At 44.4% G+C, this 18,269-nt stretch overlaps 2 protein-coding genes across 4 annotated transcripts in view; both read right to left on the bottom strand.

Moving 5' to 3' along the window:
* The window catches only part of LOC138619829 (disheveled-associated activator of morphogenesis 1-like), a 46,778-nt gene extending 31,498 nt beyond the window's left edge, over positions 1–15,280 (bottom strand). For 2 of the 3 annotated variants that reach the window (XM_069696625.1, XM_069696627.1), the window contains exon 1: positions 226–441. The gene's annotated coding sequence lies outside the window, so the exon portion shown is untranslated. Of the gene's footprint in view, positions 1–225; positions 442–15,131 lie in introns of those variants that run through there. The other variant, XM_069696626.1, reaches the window with a different exon arrangement.
* Positions 15,281–16,445: 1,165 nt separating this feature from the next.
* LOC138619871 (tubulin alpha chain-like) lies at positions 16,446–17,879 on the bottom strand. Its single transcript, XM_069696681.1, has 2 exons — positions 17,797–17,879; positions 16,446–16,857 (listed from the first exon to the last, which is right to left on the bottom strand). The coding sequence occupies exons 1-2, from the start codon at positions 17,877–17,879 to the stop codon at positions 16,446–16,448; spliced, it is 495 nt and encodes a 164-aa protein (XP_069552782.1).
* Positions 17,880–18,269: the final 390 nt, after the last annotated feature.

Raw genomic sequence — 18,269 nt, 5'->3', positions numbered from 1 at the left:
CAGACGTGACACAATCACCTACGTATTTGGATGAGCGGAGTCCAGATTGTATTCTGGGGAGTGATAAAGCGAACCCGGCAGCTCCCCTCACGCCGACAGCCTCCAACTATCTCCCGGTCACAAACATTTCAGCGAGCAGCGAGCCGGCTTCAGCTCCTGCGCTCCTTTTCCCCGCATTCATTTGATTACAGGGTAGAATAGGCGGAATCGGCGAGCCCGTCTTACCCTGTCCGGCGGCGAGCTCGTCCCCGTCGCGCTCCGAGCATTCCCTTTACATCCGGAAAAAATCACGGCAGGGTCCGGCTTTCTGCACCGTCGACAGGAAAAGCGACGCTCGAACACGGCGCACGGGGGAGCATTTCCTGCGCAAGGTATGTAAATCCACGCAGGTTCAAAAGTCGTCGGCTCGGGGATGGAGTGGCTAATAAGCACCTCGCCGGAGCCGAGAGGAAAATCCCAGTTAGACGGAGGCTGCGTTTTTCTGAAGAGGTGTGGAGGGTGGGGGGAGGGAGGTGGGGGGGACGACGAGGGATAAACTCGCCATACAGAACGAGCTGCTGTTTGAGATCTTGCTAACAGCCAGCTGGCCGGGCGAGTTCTTCTCTCCTCAGCGTATCCTCTCTCTCCGAGCACTGCTCCTCTCTGCAGAATGATTTTTTTTTTTGGGGGGGGGGGGTGACGGGACGGGCACAGATGTTACTGGCTCCAGGCCACACCCCTTTTCAACACTTCCAGTCCTAATAGGATGCAGCCGAGCCGTGGCCGCCGCCCAGATCCCCCCCCCCCCCCCCCCCCCTCCCCTTCCCCTCCCCTCCCCTCTGCACAGGCTTTGGACAACTTGTTTAGGGTTTGTTTGGAGAGCTGCAGACAGAAAACGAAGCTTAAGGTGGAAAAACATGCTCTCTCCCTCTCACCCACATTTACACCACGTAAATGTGGGTGAGAGGGAGAGAGATGGCAGGCAGTCAAAGTGTGACAAGGCTAATCTCAAAAAAAAAAAAAAAAAAAGCAATGTCAAAGAAATAAATTAAGAAAGAAAACAGAAGCTACTTCCCGCCCTCTAACTTGAAGTCCTCCGAACACAAACGCCTTTCAGGGCATGAAACTTGTTTGCCGTCTTGGCTCCTAAATGGTGAAATGAGCTCCCCACCGACATCAGGACAGCGGAAACTCTGTAAATCTTCCGCCGCAAACTAAAAACACACCTCTTCCGACTTTACCTTGAACAGTAGAACTTTAGTAGCGCTTAAAATGGCACTTACTGATAGATCTTTGTAGTTTGGCTTTCTTGGAGAAATTGTATTTTCTTGATTCCTGTTGTTCTGGGTTTTGTACCCTCATGGTTGAAATGCACTTATTGTAAGTCGCTTTGGACAAAAGCGTCAGCTAAATGAAATGTAATGTAAAAACTGGACAGATTTCATTCTAAAAGGTTACAATGGCGAGACAAAAATAGAAATATCCAAAGGATTTTTAATCCAAATAATCTCAGACACTCCCACATGATTTACAGCACATACGTCACTCCTGCATCTCAGCGAACGACCGACTCACTAAATCCAGCATCGGCAAACATCCCTGCATTGCAACACTGCGACGCATTTTGGACACAAAGCAATTTAATTATGTCAGGAATTTGAGTCTGTATGCAGGATGTTCATCAAATTAGTGAATGACTTGAAACATTATGTCACAGTAATTTGCCTTCACAGTAAGATTTCACTTAAGAGAATTAGTAATTTGATAAAGAACTATTTCAGTCAGGTGAGGTCCTCGACTTCGCATATTTTCCAATTATCAAGACAGATTAACTGTGAGTAAATCACAAAAGGCTTTTGTCATTGTCCCATTACACAACGACTGCTCTTCCTTTATCTACAAAATGTTGTCGCGAAGCCCAAAAATGTATTTCAAAGTTATAATTTAACTCCAAATCTAGTACATGGTGGTTTCCCAAAGTGCTGGGAACATTTTCATCATGATGAACTTTCTGATTTATGGATGAAAAATGACTTGGTGTTCATATAGAGCAGGGACTCAGTCTGTTGGAAATAGAAACAAACAATCCAAACCAAAGACAATAATATCTTTAAGAAGCTTATTGAGAATGCCACAATATCTTTGAGACTGTGCTGGAGGGATGCTGATTCAGCTCTGATGTCATTAATTACTATTTTGTCCAACTTTGCACATAGACAAGGTGAGAAAATCAGACATGCTCTCATAAGAGAGCAGAAGTCTCCTACGCGATTCAGACCTTGCAGGTTTCCCAGCAAGTGTCCGCCCGTCATTCACGTCTCGTTCTCCAGATGTGAGTCAAGCATTTACCAACAGGTATCACGACAACAGGACGCCATAGTGCTTTTGTTGTACGTTTTGTCATTCAACACCGTTTTGTCCAATCAGAATGTGTGGTAGAAACACAGGAGAGTATCACATGCCCTGTAACCGAGAGTATGGATTTACTGTACTTGCCAAGAAAACGCTGAGCTCAGACGCTGCCCCGCCAAAGGAAGTCACAAATCAAATCCAAAAGCCAAATTAAAACCTTTTTCCTCAAAAGCTGTGAGAAAACTCGACACGCATTAGAAATGTTGCCGGTCTTCCTCACCGCGACAAACCAGACACTTTCCACACAAGTGGTTAGTAATGTCGCTTTCCACGATTTCTGGGTTATTAAAAGTTCAAAGTCTTCCAACAGCTGCCATTTGGAGATGCCAACGTGTAAAGTTGCCTGCAGCTTTAAGATTTCTGAACCGCTTCCAAGTCGCGTGTTATGGCTAGCTGATATAAAGCCTCATCTGCGGAAGCGCTGCAGTTTTCTGCCCAGATTTGATTTTTCCACGTTTGAATTAGCAGTGTTGATCCATGAAGCCGGGCCCGTGTGAAACACTTTATCTCCACGGGGCCGGCGTAACAGACATCAGTGGCGAGCCACGCCGGTGCAGTCATGAATGGATAACAGTGGAAGCCGTACGGTCCGGAGATAGCTGCCTCTGAAAAGAATTTTCGTGCAGCTGGAACAACAGACAGGTCCAGTTCTCATGGAGGGCTTCTGTTCTGCTGGGACGGATCGTCCGTGTCCATGAAAGCCAGGACTGATGTTTTGTTGACCTCGTGTGCACCAGGAAGTGTACGGGACACTGAGGACGGGGCCATTTCTCAATGAGCAAAAACACTGCCCCGCAGTTCTGCGTCGCGTTAAGACGATTTGAAGTAAGACAGTCTGTCCTTCATTGGTTTTTATTATATGTTTAGTCTGTGCACAGTTTGCATGAACTCTTCTCTCTTCAGGTTACAAAGACTAGTTCATGCATTTATAATCATCCAAAAAAAATAAATCGTAAACAGCCTGTTGGCCTGCTACACAATCAAAACCTCCACTACCTTTATGAAATAAAGATTTTTGTTTTTCTAACCTCTACCTCAATCTGCAACCTGTTTGCAGTAATTTAACATAAAGAGAATGAGAAAACGACACTCTTTTTGTGTTTGACGTGCACTAATATCTTTTCAAGGGAGTTGCAGACTGTTCAGGATCATTTAACAGCAGAATTAATCAAGCTTGAGTGACATGACAGCCTCTTTATTCCAACACTAGCTTGAGGCTTTTGCATCTGAATCCAAGAAATAACTCAAGGTGGCAAGACAAAACGATGATACCTGGAGAGGAATTGAGCTCTACGAAGTGGTTTTCTTTCTTTTCTGTACTTTTCCGTTCACTATTCAACATCAGACAAAACTCCACTTTACCCATTTCTTCATGGTTTTCAAATTCTTTGTTGCTTCGGTTTTGCCTTTAATGGTTTTGTGTCATGTTCACCTCGTAGACCAGCAACACAAACAAAATCAGGACAATATATAAGCCACAAGGCAGCAAAGCATCATAATCTAAATCACTTGAGAGTCTGCCACCGACCCTGCAGACGTTGCTTTTGGGGCCACCATATTTCCACCGACCAAATTAAGCTAAAAGCTACTGAAAGCTTAAAAATCCCTTTCCAATACGTCAACGACGAAACAAGGAAGCATTGAAATCTGTTTGGCTGTAGACTGGAGATGACGCTGAAAGGTTCGGCAGACATTACAAGCTGGTTTGACCCGAGTCTCTCTGGTTATGTAGGAAATGAAAGCATCTGGTGAGAATGCGAATTGTTCGGCTTTCGGTGTGAAACGCGGGGTCGGGCGTCGGCGGCGCACAGGAGATGATAGAAAGAAAGCACAGAAATGACGTCTATCCTACGTGGACATGATCAGAAAGTCCAGCTGCACACTTCAGTTAAGTATATCCTGAGCTAGATCGTGACCGAGGGCCCCCAAATAATAATAATAATAATAAAAAAACCACGTACTCAAAGTACTGCGAAGAAATGTGTGAAGGGGGAACGTTATATTATGGCTTGTATCATGTGGTGAAAGGCTGCAGCGCCACACCGTATTTTTCATTCAGGGTGGGGCCATATCTATAACTTCCAACCATGTGGTCTTTCCCTCATAGGAGACCCTAACGTTCACAAATTAAATGCTAGGATTTATAAAAATAAAAAAAAAGGGTCCCACCGGTCTCTACCCACCCTCTGGAAAGCTTGTAATTACTCTCTGAACCAAGTCCATCCCAGAAGGACCACACCACTTTCAGCATCCACTGATCTCGCCAGCGCAGCCGAACGACTGCGAACATGAAAGGGAAGTCCAAGTGAGCGGTTTACAGCACTGAGAAAAAGGAGCAGCATTTGTGGAAGGAAACGAGAACAGAAGGACGCATGTCGAAAAGAGGATCGGTGTGGCAAACATGGGAGACGATGAGATTAACAAAATGGTGGGGCTGGGCGTTTACAGTATATCAGTCAGGACTAGAGTACCAACACGATGTTCTCTTATCTCACGTAATCATTAAAAGACTGAGCTTCTATTTACTGTTTTATTTTCCCCGAGCGCTCTCTCAGTTCATTTCCATTTTGAGCGAATGAGATGAGGTAATAAGTGGACGGTGAGTTTAAGGATTTGTTCCTTCACCAAACTTGTGAAGAAGTACTCAAGTTATTTTGAAGCAGTATTCTTTTTTTGTTGTTGTTGTTTAATAAAAAAACAAGGCTATTTTTCAGCTGTTTTGATTATCCCTTTAACCGTCACAAATCTCGACTAAAATATATCATTACTAAATCATCCACAACGTGTATTTTAATCGTGCAAAGAATTACTCGGCATGTTAGTAAACTATACGAAGGGTGCTTTCTAAACTGTAAATATCGATCCACTTTTTAAGACCCTTGAATTGTGAAACGACTCACAAGAAAACCGGGAGAATTAAAAATAAATAAATAAATAAAAGGGATCCGATACCAGAAGAAGTGGAAGGCACTCCCGCAAACATGCATCTGACGTGAATAGCTGCAGCCGTGGCGGACGTGCTTGTAACGGATCGAGCGAATTTGAGGGTTAAAAGACTGCGGCTTAACTTGTTGATCCCTCCAGATGTAGGCCAGCTCACTACACCGAGAAATCAGTGCTTAAGGTTTCAAGCAGAGAGGGAGAGATCAAAAAAAAAAAAAAGACGAGGACAGTGGAGGTAGCGTATAAACAAACAAATCAAACGCAGCAATGTTAATCCAATCAGTGTCCGGGCTGCTTTGAGGGTGAAGACAGCTTCAAAGCGTCGCGGGTCTATGAAGCGAACGTCACACACGGGCGCTCTGACAGTTAGTTCACCGGACTAAATCCACGTGGAAAAGGTCGGAGGTTTCGGGGCTCCTCTTTGACCGCCGAACGCGGATGTCAGACTGGCCTGCGGCCAGCGGGATGCGTGACCGACTCACCGAGGCAAAGTCTAAAGCGAGACCAACTCGGTGTACAGTAAACAGACATCTTGCATGACAGGATTGCTCAGTTATAAGCTCCTTATCTCAAAGGGTCATAATCTCGGGGAGAAAAAGCAACCTGAGACATCAAGCCGGAACGATAAGTTCAGCAGTTTGAGATCGTCGCGTTAAACCCCGTTGGATATGGACTTTGAAGACGAGGGGGTGACGGGGCCTCGACTGTTCTGGCTCCAATTCTTCAGAACAGCTAACAAAGACCTCCGATGAAATAAGTCTCCGCTTTCTTTAATGTTTTTATTATTTTATTATGATCTCCATTTTTAACTGTGGTATTGGGGATTTCACTTGTCAACTGTGAGTCTGTACTCGATTGTCCCCCCCCCCCCCCCCCGAGTTCTCCATTATTGTCCTTGTTTGCCAAGTACCCTTGTTATGGTAGTTTTGAAGTTATTTAGTTTTTGTTATGATTAAAGCGAAGAAAATCGACAGAGCCGCTTGAACCGGCGCGTTGTAAAGGAAAAACATGAAACCAAAACAGAAACGGCAGAACTAAAAATGTTTGGGGACGTTAACAAGGACACCTGATGTTGAACAGGATCAACCTCCCCGCGGTGTCTCGGCTATCAGCTGTCGCGATGCCAACCGCTGGGAGACAAACATACGCCGATCAGAGCCGCAAGTGAACGGCAACGTTTGAGTGAATATTCAGTTAATCTGCTAATATCTGCAATTTTGATTCAAACTGACAGATAAAACTGCCTCGAGTCACGTTTCATGTTCACGGTTAGACCGCTGAAAAATGAACCAGTTGTTGGAATGGCTCACCGGACAGTCATAACACTGATAAAAGTATAACGCGTAACGCAACCGCGAGGACAGAAATATGGACGTGGACAATGGTCGCCACTTAAGAGCTGTAATACAATCACACCAGAGGAATATTTAGCTATTGACGCAGCTGGCTTGGTCTGACTGGGCGGCTGTTTTGATGGCTTCTCCGCGGTAATGTTATCACACAGATTCAGTTATACTGTGGGAACCTGCTCATCGTAGCGGCGGCCTTAAGTCTCGTCCAGGGAAACCAGGACGTCTCGTGTTCCCGGAGGAAGGAGCGCACGCGGCTGCCGCGACTATCTTTCGGCATAAACGGAAAACGTTTCGTACCCGTCAATAATACCAAATATGAGGATTTAAGTTTGAGTCCATGACCACGCTGGGATTCATTACTTTGAGCTCTGGCTGTTTGTGAGAAGTCTCATTGTGCTTCACGATAAAAGAACAAAGCTGCTTATTTAATCTTTTTTTTAAATCACAAATTCTTCTAATTCAATCAGAATGACATTTCTGGCTCCTGAGATGCCAACTCGGTTAACGGGAAATGACATTATCATGTTAAATATACCAACAGCACGGGAAGTTAAGAAGTATACACACGACTAGAGGAAAACCATGGACCGAAATGTAGATGTATTCGCATCCATTCTCCTGAAAGCAACTTCGGTCGAACCATCCGGCCAAAAGAATGGAACATTCGCCAAACTTGAATCTCCACCTCTGCGCTTTTCTGAACTTCTGAACTGATCAAGTTTCGTCATAAATGAAAGATAGACGAGTGACATAGCCTAAACATCATTTTCTGCCCTTGCTGTTTTGCTCGTCAACTTGTCAGAACTTGAAAGTTGCTTTCCGAAGGGCGGGGCAGCATTTTAAGAGCAGGATAAAGCATGTCGTGCTCTGGCACAGTCTGCCGCTGAATCCGATATCCGTCTGCTGTTTCAAAGCCTGTTCAACACGCTTTGGTTTGTGTCTGAAGAAGAGACACGGTGGCGTCTTGACCTCCTCCGGGTCGTAGAAATTGAACAGGATGCGCGGCACATAAAACCTACGTCATCTCTAAAACTGGTCCATTGAGTATATATATGCACCCTCAAGGCCTGAAATCAGACAGCTGGGACCGGCGAGGGCATCCGAGTGGAGCTTTGTCAGACGAAGACGTCAAAACAAGCTGGAGGAGTTCAACCTCCAGAATCAGTGGCGTCTGCACCCTCCCGAAATCCCAGCACCGCCTCGGTCACCTCTTCCGCTTTGGAGATGTATCCTGGCTGTGAACGGAGCAGCGTTGCTCGTGCGTGATGCGAATCGCTTTAATATGTTGAACATGCGTCAGCTTTCAGTCAAAGAGCTGCTATTACCAGAGCTTCAAGTAGCAGCCTGAACCGACTGAATTTACTGTCAGACCAAATGCTGGCATCCAACCAGCGGGAACCTCTCCTACAAGAATAACACTTCTAAACAAGGAGAAAAAAAAAAAAAAAAAAAAGGGCGGACAGCTCACGGGTCCACCGAAACTGCGAGCTCCAGCAAAATTCTCATTTCGAGCATCTCTGCTGGGAATTAACATTAATAATGTGACCGAGACAAAGGGGATAGAGGCGAGGATAGACTGAAACATGAATCCCTCCTGGCCTATAAAAAAAAAAAAAAAAACCTCCCAGCCTCCCAAACCAACATCTTGGTTATGGGACTACCCCCCCCCCCCCACACACACACACACACACACACACACACACAGGACAAGACCCACATGCTCCCTTTGTTTGAACCCCTCCAGGGCTACTCTCTCTCCACATTTTGTGGCTAAGGCACACAAGTGATTAATTTGGACGCTCATTGTCATGGTAATCTGTGGTTTGCCTCATTTCTTTCAGTCTGGCAAGAGAACAGTCACCTTCTAACTTCGTTAACTACAACTGAACGCCGCTCTTAAGCACAAAAAGAAAAGCAAAAGGCTATCGATTGGGGAAAAAAATTAATTAATATCGAAGCCGACAAAATTAAGTGACTCCAAGACTTCAGTCAAAACCAAAAAAATATAAATATAGCTTCCATCATGTGACATACTTTAACAGCCCAAGACAATTACTCCAAATAACAGGGCCGCAACCAGGAAAGACAAGTTCCCAAAACTGCAATGTTATTCAGTAATATGGTCTTCTATTTCCTAAGGTAAACCATTTGTCATAATAGATTTACTGTTGTACTTTCTTCAGGATAAAACTGCTAATATTTAGGGATGGATATTTCAAGCAAAACTACTATTCCAAATTCACTCTGAACTATTCAAATTTGCTTTGAATATTCAATAAAGAAAATACACCTGGATGCTTGGATAGGGGTGATTTCCCGAGACTAAAACGCATCAAATTCGTAATATACGTTATCGCGACCTCCCAAACGCTACGTGCTGTTCGTCATCAATCAGTGTGAAAGACTCCGTGCCGCATTTTAAACTGCAGGCGTCATGGTTTTAAGGTCATTACCTTTGTAACGGTCTCAAAAAGAAAACTATCTCGGCATCAGAAGTAGCACAGCCTGTGCTGTTCTCTCGAAGGTACAACAGCAACAAGTCCAGATCGTCCCAAAATATTATTTCATAGGTCACCCAGTTCTAGTTATAGAACCGCAAGACTCTAGATCAAGGCTGGTTCCTCTGGAGGGGGAGGGAGGAGGAGGGTGGGGGGGATGGGGGGGCTGCTCTGTGCAGGCGAGTACATGCTGCAAAATCAGTGAAACGGACGGACTCTGAAAAACATCAACACGCCTCATGATTACACTAGTTTCAGTAGATGGAGGCTAATTAGGCCCATCGGATTTTCATACTCTTATTAATGTGAACGGAAATGAAAGGTGACAGCGTGTAACCTCCGACGGGTTCTGTTAGAGATCCAGTTCACATCATCTGGCTGTGATGCGTTTTTCAGCGCTAATAAAAACTGGGTAAAGAGTGAATGACTTTCCATGAAGGATCCATTACTCACCGGGGTCTTAAGTCTGTCAGCTTAGAGCACATTAATGAAAAATCTGCCAGCGCCGAGTGGCTGAGCTGGACACAAGAGTGCACTGCCCTCTCACCTCTGAACAATCAGAAAGGTCGAGAGTCAGCGGTCTGGGGAAGGGAAAGCGGGAACTAAACGCGACTACCAACGTTTACGATGAGCATGTGTTTTTAATATTTTCATTGAAAAGGTGCTAGTATAAAAAAATATATATATATACCTGTGAAATAGAAGAAAAGCTATTCTCTGACTCAAATTACAGAGTACAATCTAGCAATGGCTGCAACCACCCAGATCCTGACATGCCTTATTATCTGATCAGTTTAGTTTGTAGCCGATGATCTAAACATAGACACAATATATATATATATATATATATATATATATATATATATATATATATATAAAATAACATTTCCTTTGTGGAATAGCACCTTCATTCTTTTACCTGAAGGGGTTTTGTTTTATTTCATAAATATGTATGTTTTGATAATATTAGTGGAGGTGGTCTTTGTTTGAGGTGAGGTGGCCTGCCTCTACCATGAAGCCCTGCAGGAACCCCTTTTGATCATAGACTCTTAATGCGTTTTATTTTCTTTCCAGTAAACGATGTTAAGCAGGCCTGCCTCCAGCTGCAGGCGAGAGGTTACGCGAGCCTTGGAATATTTATTCAGCTTTGTAGAAAAGATAACTGTAACAAGCTGAGATGTTTGCCAGCACGGCCACAAAGCAACAATCCTCAAAATGCGAGGTTGGGTCTTGGGTGTGGCCAACAATGGCTGTCGAAGCCCAGCTGTCCCAACAGTGAGGACAAGTGCGAAGGCTGGGGGGCAGGGTGTGGCATGGCAGGGGAGCTATGGTGATGGAGCAGGCCTCGACAGAGAAGGGATGCTAAATGAAGCTATTGTCCGGCCCAAGTGAAGCACACCGCGCAAAGAATGGCACATTCAAACAGTCATACAGGCCCATTGTTGTGACGGGCCAGCAGAGTGCTGGAGGTCCACATTCATCCCGCAGGATCGACTGCACATCACACAGATTGAGCCTGATCGCAGAACATGAAGCTCCCGACACCGGCAGGGAGAGAAGGACTGATAGTGACACGGAGGAACCCTTCCCCCCAAAAACAATTCGAGGACCTTTCAGGTCCGTTCGTCAATGAAAATCACCGGACTGGTCCAACCTGGTGACGGCCGCTCCAGCTCCGATACGTCTGCCGTTGGAACCGACATGATCACAAATCGCATTGTGAGAAACACAGATGTTTTTTTTGACAAATAATTTTCCTCTGTTTTACCGTGTATAGAGTCAAAACAATTAATCAATTCGCAACATTTTGATGATCATTTAACTAACACCACCAAAACTGTGAGAGTTTCCAAAATTAGGAAGTCTATTTTCAATAGTTTCTGAGTTTTTAGCAAACCAAGCAATTCATTTAGAAAAGAATCAGCAGATTCACACCGAACACGCCCGTAAAGCAATGACAACGCCACTGACAGCAGACGCGTCGCTGTCCTCTCATGACACATACAATCATTCCACCTAACCCTGGTGTGACGGTGTACAGTCTGGGAACTATGATGAGCATGACTCAATATTCAAACCGAGTCAGGTAGTGATGGTATGTATACTAACTGGTTTGTTGCCTTCTTCCTTGCCTGTTAAATACCTGTTCATGCACATGTTTAGTAAGTAAACACCCACTAAATGCTCAACTGGAGACATTAAGACACATCCAGTGCATTGAAACCAGTTCATTTAGGGTTCTACAGGAACAACATCGCTGAACATCATTCGCGCACCCTCAAATGGTCCAGGATGCTAAAAAGAAAGCCGAGTTGCAAGAGCCATCTTAAACAAAGATGCGTATTCGCTGAAAAAAAAAAAAAAGCAGACATTGCATGGCCGCGTCTCGACACCTGCCTCTGTACATCCAGAGACCGTGCAGACATATGGTGGTCTTAAGGGCTCAGCTGTGCTACAGCCGCTCCTAAGTGACATCCACCGGTGAAAGAAATGATTAGTCTGCACCTCCCCCTTGTTGTTGGGGCTGTCGTTTTACCGTTCACTCTGTAGGGCTGAATGTGTGCCCCCCCCCGCCCCGCCGCGAAACATAACACTCAGGTCATGAACCCGGTTCCCCCCAGGTGTATGCGTGTGCTGACAGACAGAGATACCTGTCCACACCGCCACTGCTTATGTACTGGTACTGGTACTTTGGATGTTGATGCTGCGCTTTGCTCTGTGGAGCACAAAACTGAACCGAACACTTTGCCAATTTCTATACGGGACGACTTTTGTCTTTTTGAGTGCCATCTGTGATAGATTTACGGCATGACGTGACGCCGCTGGGTGGTGGAAGAGCAACAGGAATATCTGGGCTTAGAGAAGTCTGACTTCATTTGCTTACTTTCGGCAGTAAGTAAATAGCAAGAGATTAAAAATCATCACCGATGAGGAAACGTAAGAACAGGGCAGCTCCGCCGAAACCGAGCCGCGGGCCAGTTTCACCAGGGACAGTGTTTGTTAAGGTCTGTTTCCAACAGCACAGCAGAACGTGTGTGTGTGTGTGTGTGTGTGTGTGTGTGTGTGTGTGTGTGTGTGTGTGTGTGTGTGTGTGTGTGTGTGTGTGTGTGTGTGTGTGTGTGTGTGACAACAGAAGGATGACATAAAACATGACCAGGGCCAACGAAAACAACCCGGCAGTTGTTGTAGTTGAAGGCTGTGCTCGTGCAGCGGAAGCAACGCCATAATGTTTCACTCTTATGACTGCTAAAACGTGACCACCATAGCAACGAACAGCAAATAATAAACTAAACTGGACACAAAACAACACGTTTGTTAATCTACGTGTTGTGGCTGTTTGCGGAACAGTCGGGCGAGAAGACACACACACACAAAAAAACAAAACCTTTTGGTTGACAGGTCGGATAAACACGCTGCCTTGCCTTTAAAGTCAGTGGAAATACTAGATTCGAGCGCGGAGGACAAAGAGGCGACGTGCACGGGCTGATACTGCTGCGATAAGTTAATACCAACCAATAATATCGTAGCCTGTGGACACACGCCGGTCAGGCTCCAACAGAAAAGGCCTATCCCTTGTGAAAGGCGTGCGGTTACAACACCCGAGTCGTCGTCGTCGTCGTCATCGTCCGCGAAGCGCATCTGTTCGGGAAAACAGGCGGTGCGAACGTCGGGACCTGTCCACGCTGAGCGGTAACCAGCCAACTCCCTGTCTGAGCATTAACGCCGTGAACAAAAAACAAACGGCACGGCGCAGCACGTAAAGGCTTCCGTTTACAGCGAAAAGGTGCCGGCAGATCGCACCGCAGCAGCGAAGCCCTTTCACAAAGCTGCAGCCCATTTACAAGCACATACAGGCCCCTGAATGATTCAGAGCATTTTAACTCCCGGGAATGTAAAGCCTTTTCTGATAAGCAGCACCCAACTGGGAATAAGCCGACCACTATAATGATTGAAGGAGGGATAATCTCCCTGTTGTGCTGCCCAACTGACCTGCAACTCTTCATGACTTCCAGAAGTGAGTCACCACACTTAATACAGGTAAATATTAAATCACAACAGGTGAAAAGCATCATACGTCTGAAATCTCTCCATGCTGGTCCTTTAAAAAAAAAAAAAAAAAAAAAAAGAGGGTAATGTTGCACTTGGGGGCAAAGAAACTGTTCGTGACCTCAGCTTATCAATCAGGGCTGAGGATGATGCGATGCCGGCACATGTGGGGAGATGTCCGCATTTAAAACACATATTTTGGAGCTCTGATCAAAGCTGTAGCCGCAAGTTATGAAGCATTTATGGACCTGTCTGATAAACGGGTTCACTCAAAACCGCTGACAAAGTTTCATTTTCAACACAGTACAAAGCTGCGCTTCATTCCAGCGGCAATCAAATGATTAAATAATGTCCACGAGGGATGGGAAGCACCCTGATCTCTCTTTTGAGGGCTGTTGTTGTCCTCGCATGCAACGGATTGCCCCATCAGAGATAAATTAAGTACGCAGCTGATTGATATCTTGGTCACATCTCCATAATCATCAAAACGAAGGGCTTTTTGTGGTGCGTCGCGTGTTTGAAGCAAGTAACCATCAGTGCAAATTGTTGAAATTGGCACACCAAAGCTACGGTTCAGACTGTCAAATATCGATATGGACATCTTCATGAATCCAGAATATACGACAAAACTGTGTAAAATAATTAAATATTAGCCAAAACTTACCATGACCACGTCAGGAACTGCATTTTAGTGGAGGAATGTCACTAACTCAACTGTGCTTACGTTAAAGGTGCTCGTACTTTACTTGAGTGTTTCCATTTTATGCAACGTCTACTCCACTACGTTGAGGAGGCACACATTGAACTTATTACTCCACTAAATCTATCTGACAGCTTTAGTTACTTTTCAGAGTATAACTTTTCATATTGTTCCTACGCAGCGAAAACTACGTGTCTGCAAATGTGATGATGATCAATTTTTCCACAATAAACTTAAGGAATAAATGCTTCTTCGTGGGTTGAGAAAATCGTCCTACCTCTCCAAAGATAAATAAACTAATTAAAACCCCACCTGGATCAGCTGGAAAGTGCATTTTTAAAGCCGTGAGCTGTGTTTTGTGAGCTTGTTTTCAGAAATATGTGGTTCTCACAGGTCAGCGATGCAAAACTGATGACGATCTTATAGAATATGATGCATTCCTGGAAAATAAACAAACCAACAGCATATGTATGTATATATATATATATATATTTAATGAATTAGTGATATCAATCCGAAAACAACAACATAGTACAACACTGACACACAGCATTACTTTTGATAGCCTACTACAAGTGTATTTTGCCAATACTACTTCGATCACTTTACTTCAGTGAGGTTTGTACATGCAGGACTTCAACTTGTAGGGGGGAGGTGGGGGGGGGGAAGTATTTTCACAGTGTGGTATTAAATCAGTAACCTGAGTATTAATGTTAATGACTCCTCGGTTCGTTGGGAGATCCCTCATGATCCTCCGGGACCCAGTTTAGTCGCTTTGCCTCTGGTGCGAACAGGTTAGGCCAACGACAGAGACGGAGAGCGCCAGGCAGACGGGACGCAAACAAAACAGATGCAAATAAGAACCGGACCCCGGCCCGCATAAACTCCTGTCCGGCAACCAGGTTTCAGTCGCTGAAGATGAACTGTGTCATTAAAAAAAATAATAATAATAAATAAATAAAAATAAAAAGTCAGCGACTCTCGTCAGGAAACTCGGGAAACGCAACAAACACAACAAACTCGTGTCAGCCGTCAAGCAGCTGTCGTTTACATGACGGCCGGCACCGGGCCGGCACCGGGCCGCACCGGGACGCGGGTCACCGCCGAACACCGCGCACCAAACGGCCCGGTGTGGGTGGCTGCTCACGCGGGTATTGTTTCGGTCGTGACGGTGGAAGTTTTTGTTTTGTAAACGCTTACCTCGTCGCGTTGGACATTTGTCTCCTCAGCCGTGTCCACAAGGTCATTAAGCGAGTCGCGGAAAAGTAAAGCAAACAGTAAGAGAGACGCGCCGTTCAGACGGCAGGACGATGATTAAACCGACTGGTTGGTCCGGGCTGTTCGTGAGGTCATCCCATTACTGGACTGGGTGACGCGCATGCGTCGGTCTGTGCCAGCACGCCGGTGCTTCATGGGTGTTGTAGTGTGGGACGTAAACAATGCTGCTCTCCTCAGAAATACCGCTGGACGTGTGACCACTGCTATCAAGATGTAAATGTATATTTATTTTCCTGGAATATTCCCAAAATAATTTGGTGTACCTTTTATTATTGTTGTAGTGTTGGAAATTTCACGTTTTTCATAAGTTATGTGTTTGTAAACCAGACAGCCTAAGTTTTCGCTTAACTGGACTAAACAGTTTGAGAATCAACTTGAGGACTATAATGGACTTTTTAACAACTCTTTTCTGATATTTAACGGGCAAACAGTTTATTTAATTATGAACAGCCCTAACCCACATTCTGTCCTGAGGTATGTAAGGTCCTGAAAAATGAAAAAAGGTTTTCTCGCAGTTAGGTCAGAGTAGGTGTGGATACCCAGAATTATTTTCATTGCCAAGATTATTTTCCTCCCCCTCCCTCTAAAGATGTCATGAATTTTTGTCCAGGGCTTTAACCAGGGCACAGAATGTCTCCATCAGGTGACTAAACAGTATAAACATTCAGCCTACAGAAACAGATTGTGCACCGTGGTGGTATAACCAATGTTTTATATTTACCACAGAGTCAACTGTAAAAACCATAACACTGGGAATCCGTTCAGGGAACCACAGCTCAAATAGTCTGACTACAGTTTTAAAATAAAAAACCATTACAACTTTTTCAAATATAGTATTTCAATGCCTGTAGTATATATATATATATATGTATATAGTGTGCATTGTACAAAACATGTACAGAAATTTATCAAACTCATGTCTACGAATTTTAAGCCTTTGATTTAATTTAATTAAAAAAAAAAATTGGAGGCATTCAAGAGCATTTTTTTGTCTCCCGTTTTACAAATACCTTTAAGCCTCTTATCTTCTCCCCCTCCACAGTCTACTCATGCTTCTTTTTTTTTCCAACAGCTTCTTACTGTCTTTAGCACTTTAGCACAAACTGACATTACCGGGACTTTGATCCGAACCTATATAAACTACTGCCTTTTACAGCACTAACGCTGGAATATATTTCAATATAAAACAGAACTATTTATCCTGTTTAACTGGTGCCTTTTATGCTCTAATACTCCTCACCCCCTCTCCTCTCCTACAACAGAGTCAATTCCAAACTCCTGGTAATCCTTCCCCAGAGCTGCCGTGGCCTCTCCGGGCTCAGAGAACTCTCCCTCCTCCATCCCTTCACCCACACACCAGAGAACAAAGGCACGCTTACCGTACATCAGATTAAATTTCTGATAAAGCCAAGCCCAGGCCTCTGCAATAGCAGCGGTGTCGCTCAGTGTGCACACAGTCATCTGGACTTTGGCCAGGTCTCCACTGGGAATTACGGTGGGCGGCTGGTAGTTAATTCTGACCTTAAACAGAGCAGGGCATTGGTACACAAACTGGATGGTGCGCCCGGTCTTAATGGTGGCGGTGGCAGCATCGACATCTCTGGGCAGCACCTCACCGCGGTACAAAAAGCAGCAGGCCGTGTGTTTACTGAGGCAACGGTCACATTTAACTGTCTGACTGGATGTCTCAAAGCAGGCGTTTGGGAAGTTTTCTCACATTGAGGCTTCTCAGCAGAGATGACAGGTGGCCAGAGGGAAATGGAAAAACAAGATTAGCTACTGAAGACCAATGCACTGGTCAGACTGAGGATAGTGAGACAGACAGGGATCACACAGGAAACGCAATAATATAGTTTTGATGATGGGGATTAGGTAAAGGACCAGTTATTTGTAATAACATAGCAACAAAGGATGATTTGTTTGCTCCATGTATTTAAAAAAAAAAAACATGCACTGCCCTGACACTATAAAAAAAAACTGAGTCACAGTCACAACAAAACCTAAATTTGATACTTAAGCATTAATCCATTCATTTTATGATGACTTGCAGTGTTACTCAGTCAATGTTTCTTCAAACAAAAGTCTAACAGGGTGCTTGTTTTTGCCAGATTCTGTTATTTAATAATAGTATATCATATAACTGACATAAAAACTATTGAAGATTCTATTAGCCCTTTCCAAAAAACGTTATTTTCTGTGAACAAGCCAAACCACAAAAGAAAGCTGTGCTGGTTGTTTGGGGACATTAATCTTCCTATTGATCAAAAACATTACACACAAAAAGACAATTCCCCTAAATAAATAAATAAAAAATAAAAATAAAAAAATCCCTCCACCGTCTAGTCTGCTGTCTGGGATGGGCTCATCCTCTGCATGGGAACAACGGTATCTACAGAAACTACTAGAAGTGGTATCAGTTGTCAGGGACAAAGATTTATCGCCCTCTGGTGGCTGAAAGAAAAACTGCACGATGTGAGTCTGACGCGGTACACTGCAAAGACACTCACTTGTCTGATACTCTGTTTATCTGCAATCATAGCTCATCAAAGGCCTCTTCAGGTAGGAACTCCTCCTGCACTGACTTCACCCACCAGTCTTCAGTTTCTGTCCAGCACCGGGCTGCGTAGGTGTTGTCAGCATCTTCTTGCGTCTGATCACTGCTGCCCGCATCACGGAGTTTGATTGATTGACAGCAGCCACGTCAGAATTTCTGTTGGTTAAAAGCTCATGTATAAGTACCAAAATGGTGCATCTGTTTTAAAGCACAACCCGGAGCAAGCGGTGTTTATGTGTACAGGATCCTTTTTCATTGCAATTAATAATCAACATCTATGAGATTATATTCCTTTTAAATGTTTATCCTTCAAATGGCTAAGATGATCCCAAGATGATTGCACTCTTTATTTATTTATTGTTACAATAAAACTGGCATTGGGTTTTGAACTGTGGAATTGAACCAAAAGTGACCAGGCAGCAGTTCGTATTGATATGGGGACAGATACCTCTTTCAAATACTTAACATCTCAATCCTGTCTCATAAGGTATTAATATTCAAACTGA

The sequence above is a fragment of the Brachyistius frenatus genome, unplaced genomic scaffold (assembly GCF_029030835.1).
Source record: "Brachyistius frenatus isolate BFR_SWC_R1_liver_20210118 unplaced genomic scaffold, ASM2903083v1 Contig_21, whole genome shotgun sequence".
In the NCBI taxonomy this organism is placed as follows: Eukaryota; Metazoa; Chordata; class Actinopteri; family Embiotocidae; genus Brachyistius; species Brachyistius frenatus.
The sequence above is the reverse complement of the archived record's forward strand: the minus strand, read 5'-3'. Positions and strand labels throughout refer to the sequence as shown.

What these genes read in the sequence shown, in the direction of transcription:
- LOC138619871 (XM_069696681.1), bottom strand. Translation starts at nt 17,879, where the DNA reads ATGCGGGCAGCAGTGATCAGACGCAAGAAGATGCTGACAACACCTACG. An exon ending in CAGAAACTGAAGACTGGTGG is followed by an intron (nt 16,858 to 17,796) that starts GTGAAGTCAGTG and finishes CCGTTGCCTCAG; the next exon opens with TAAACACACGGCCTGCTGCT.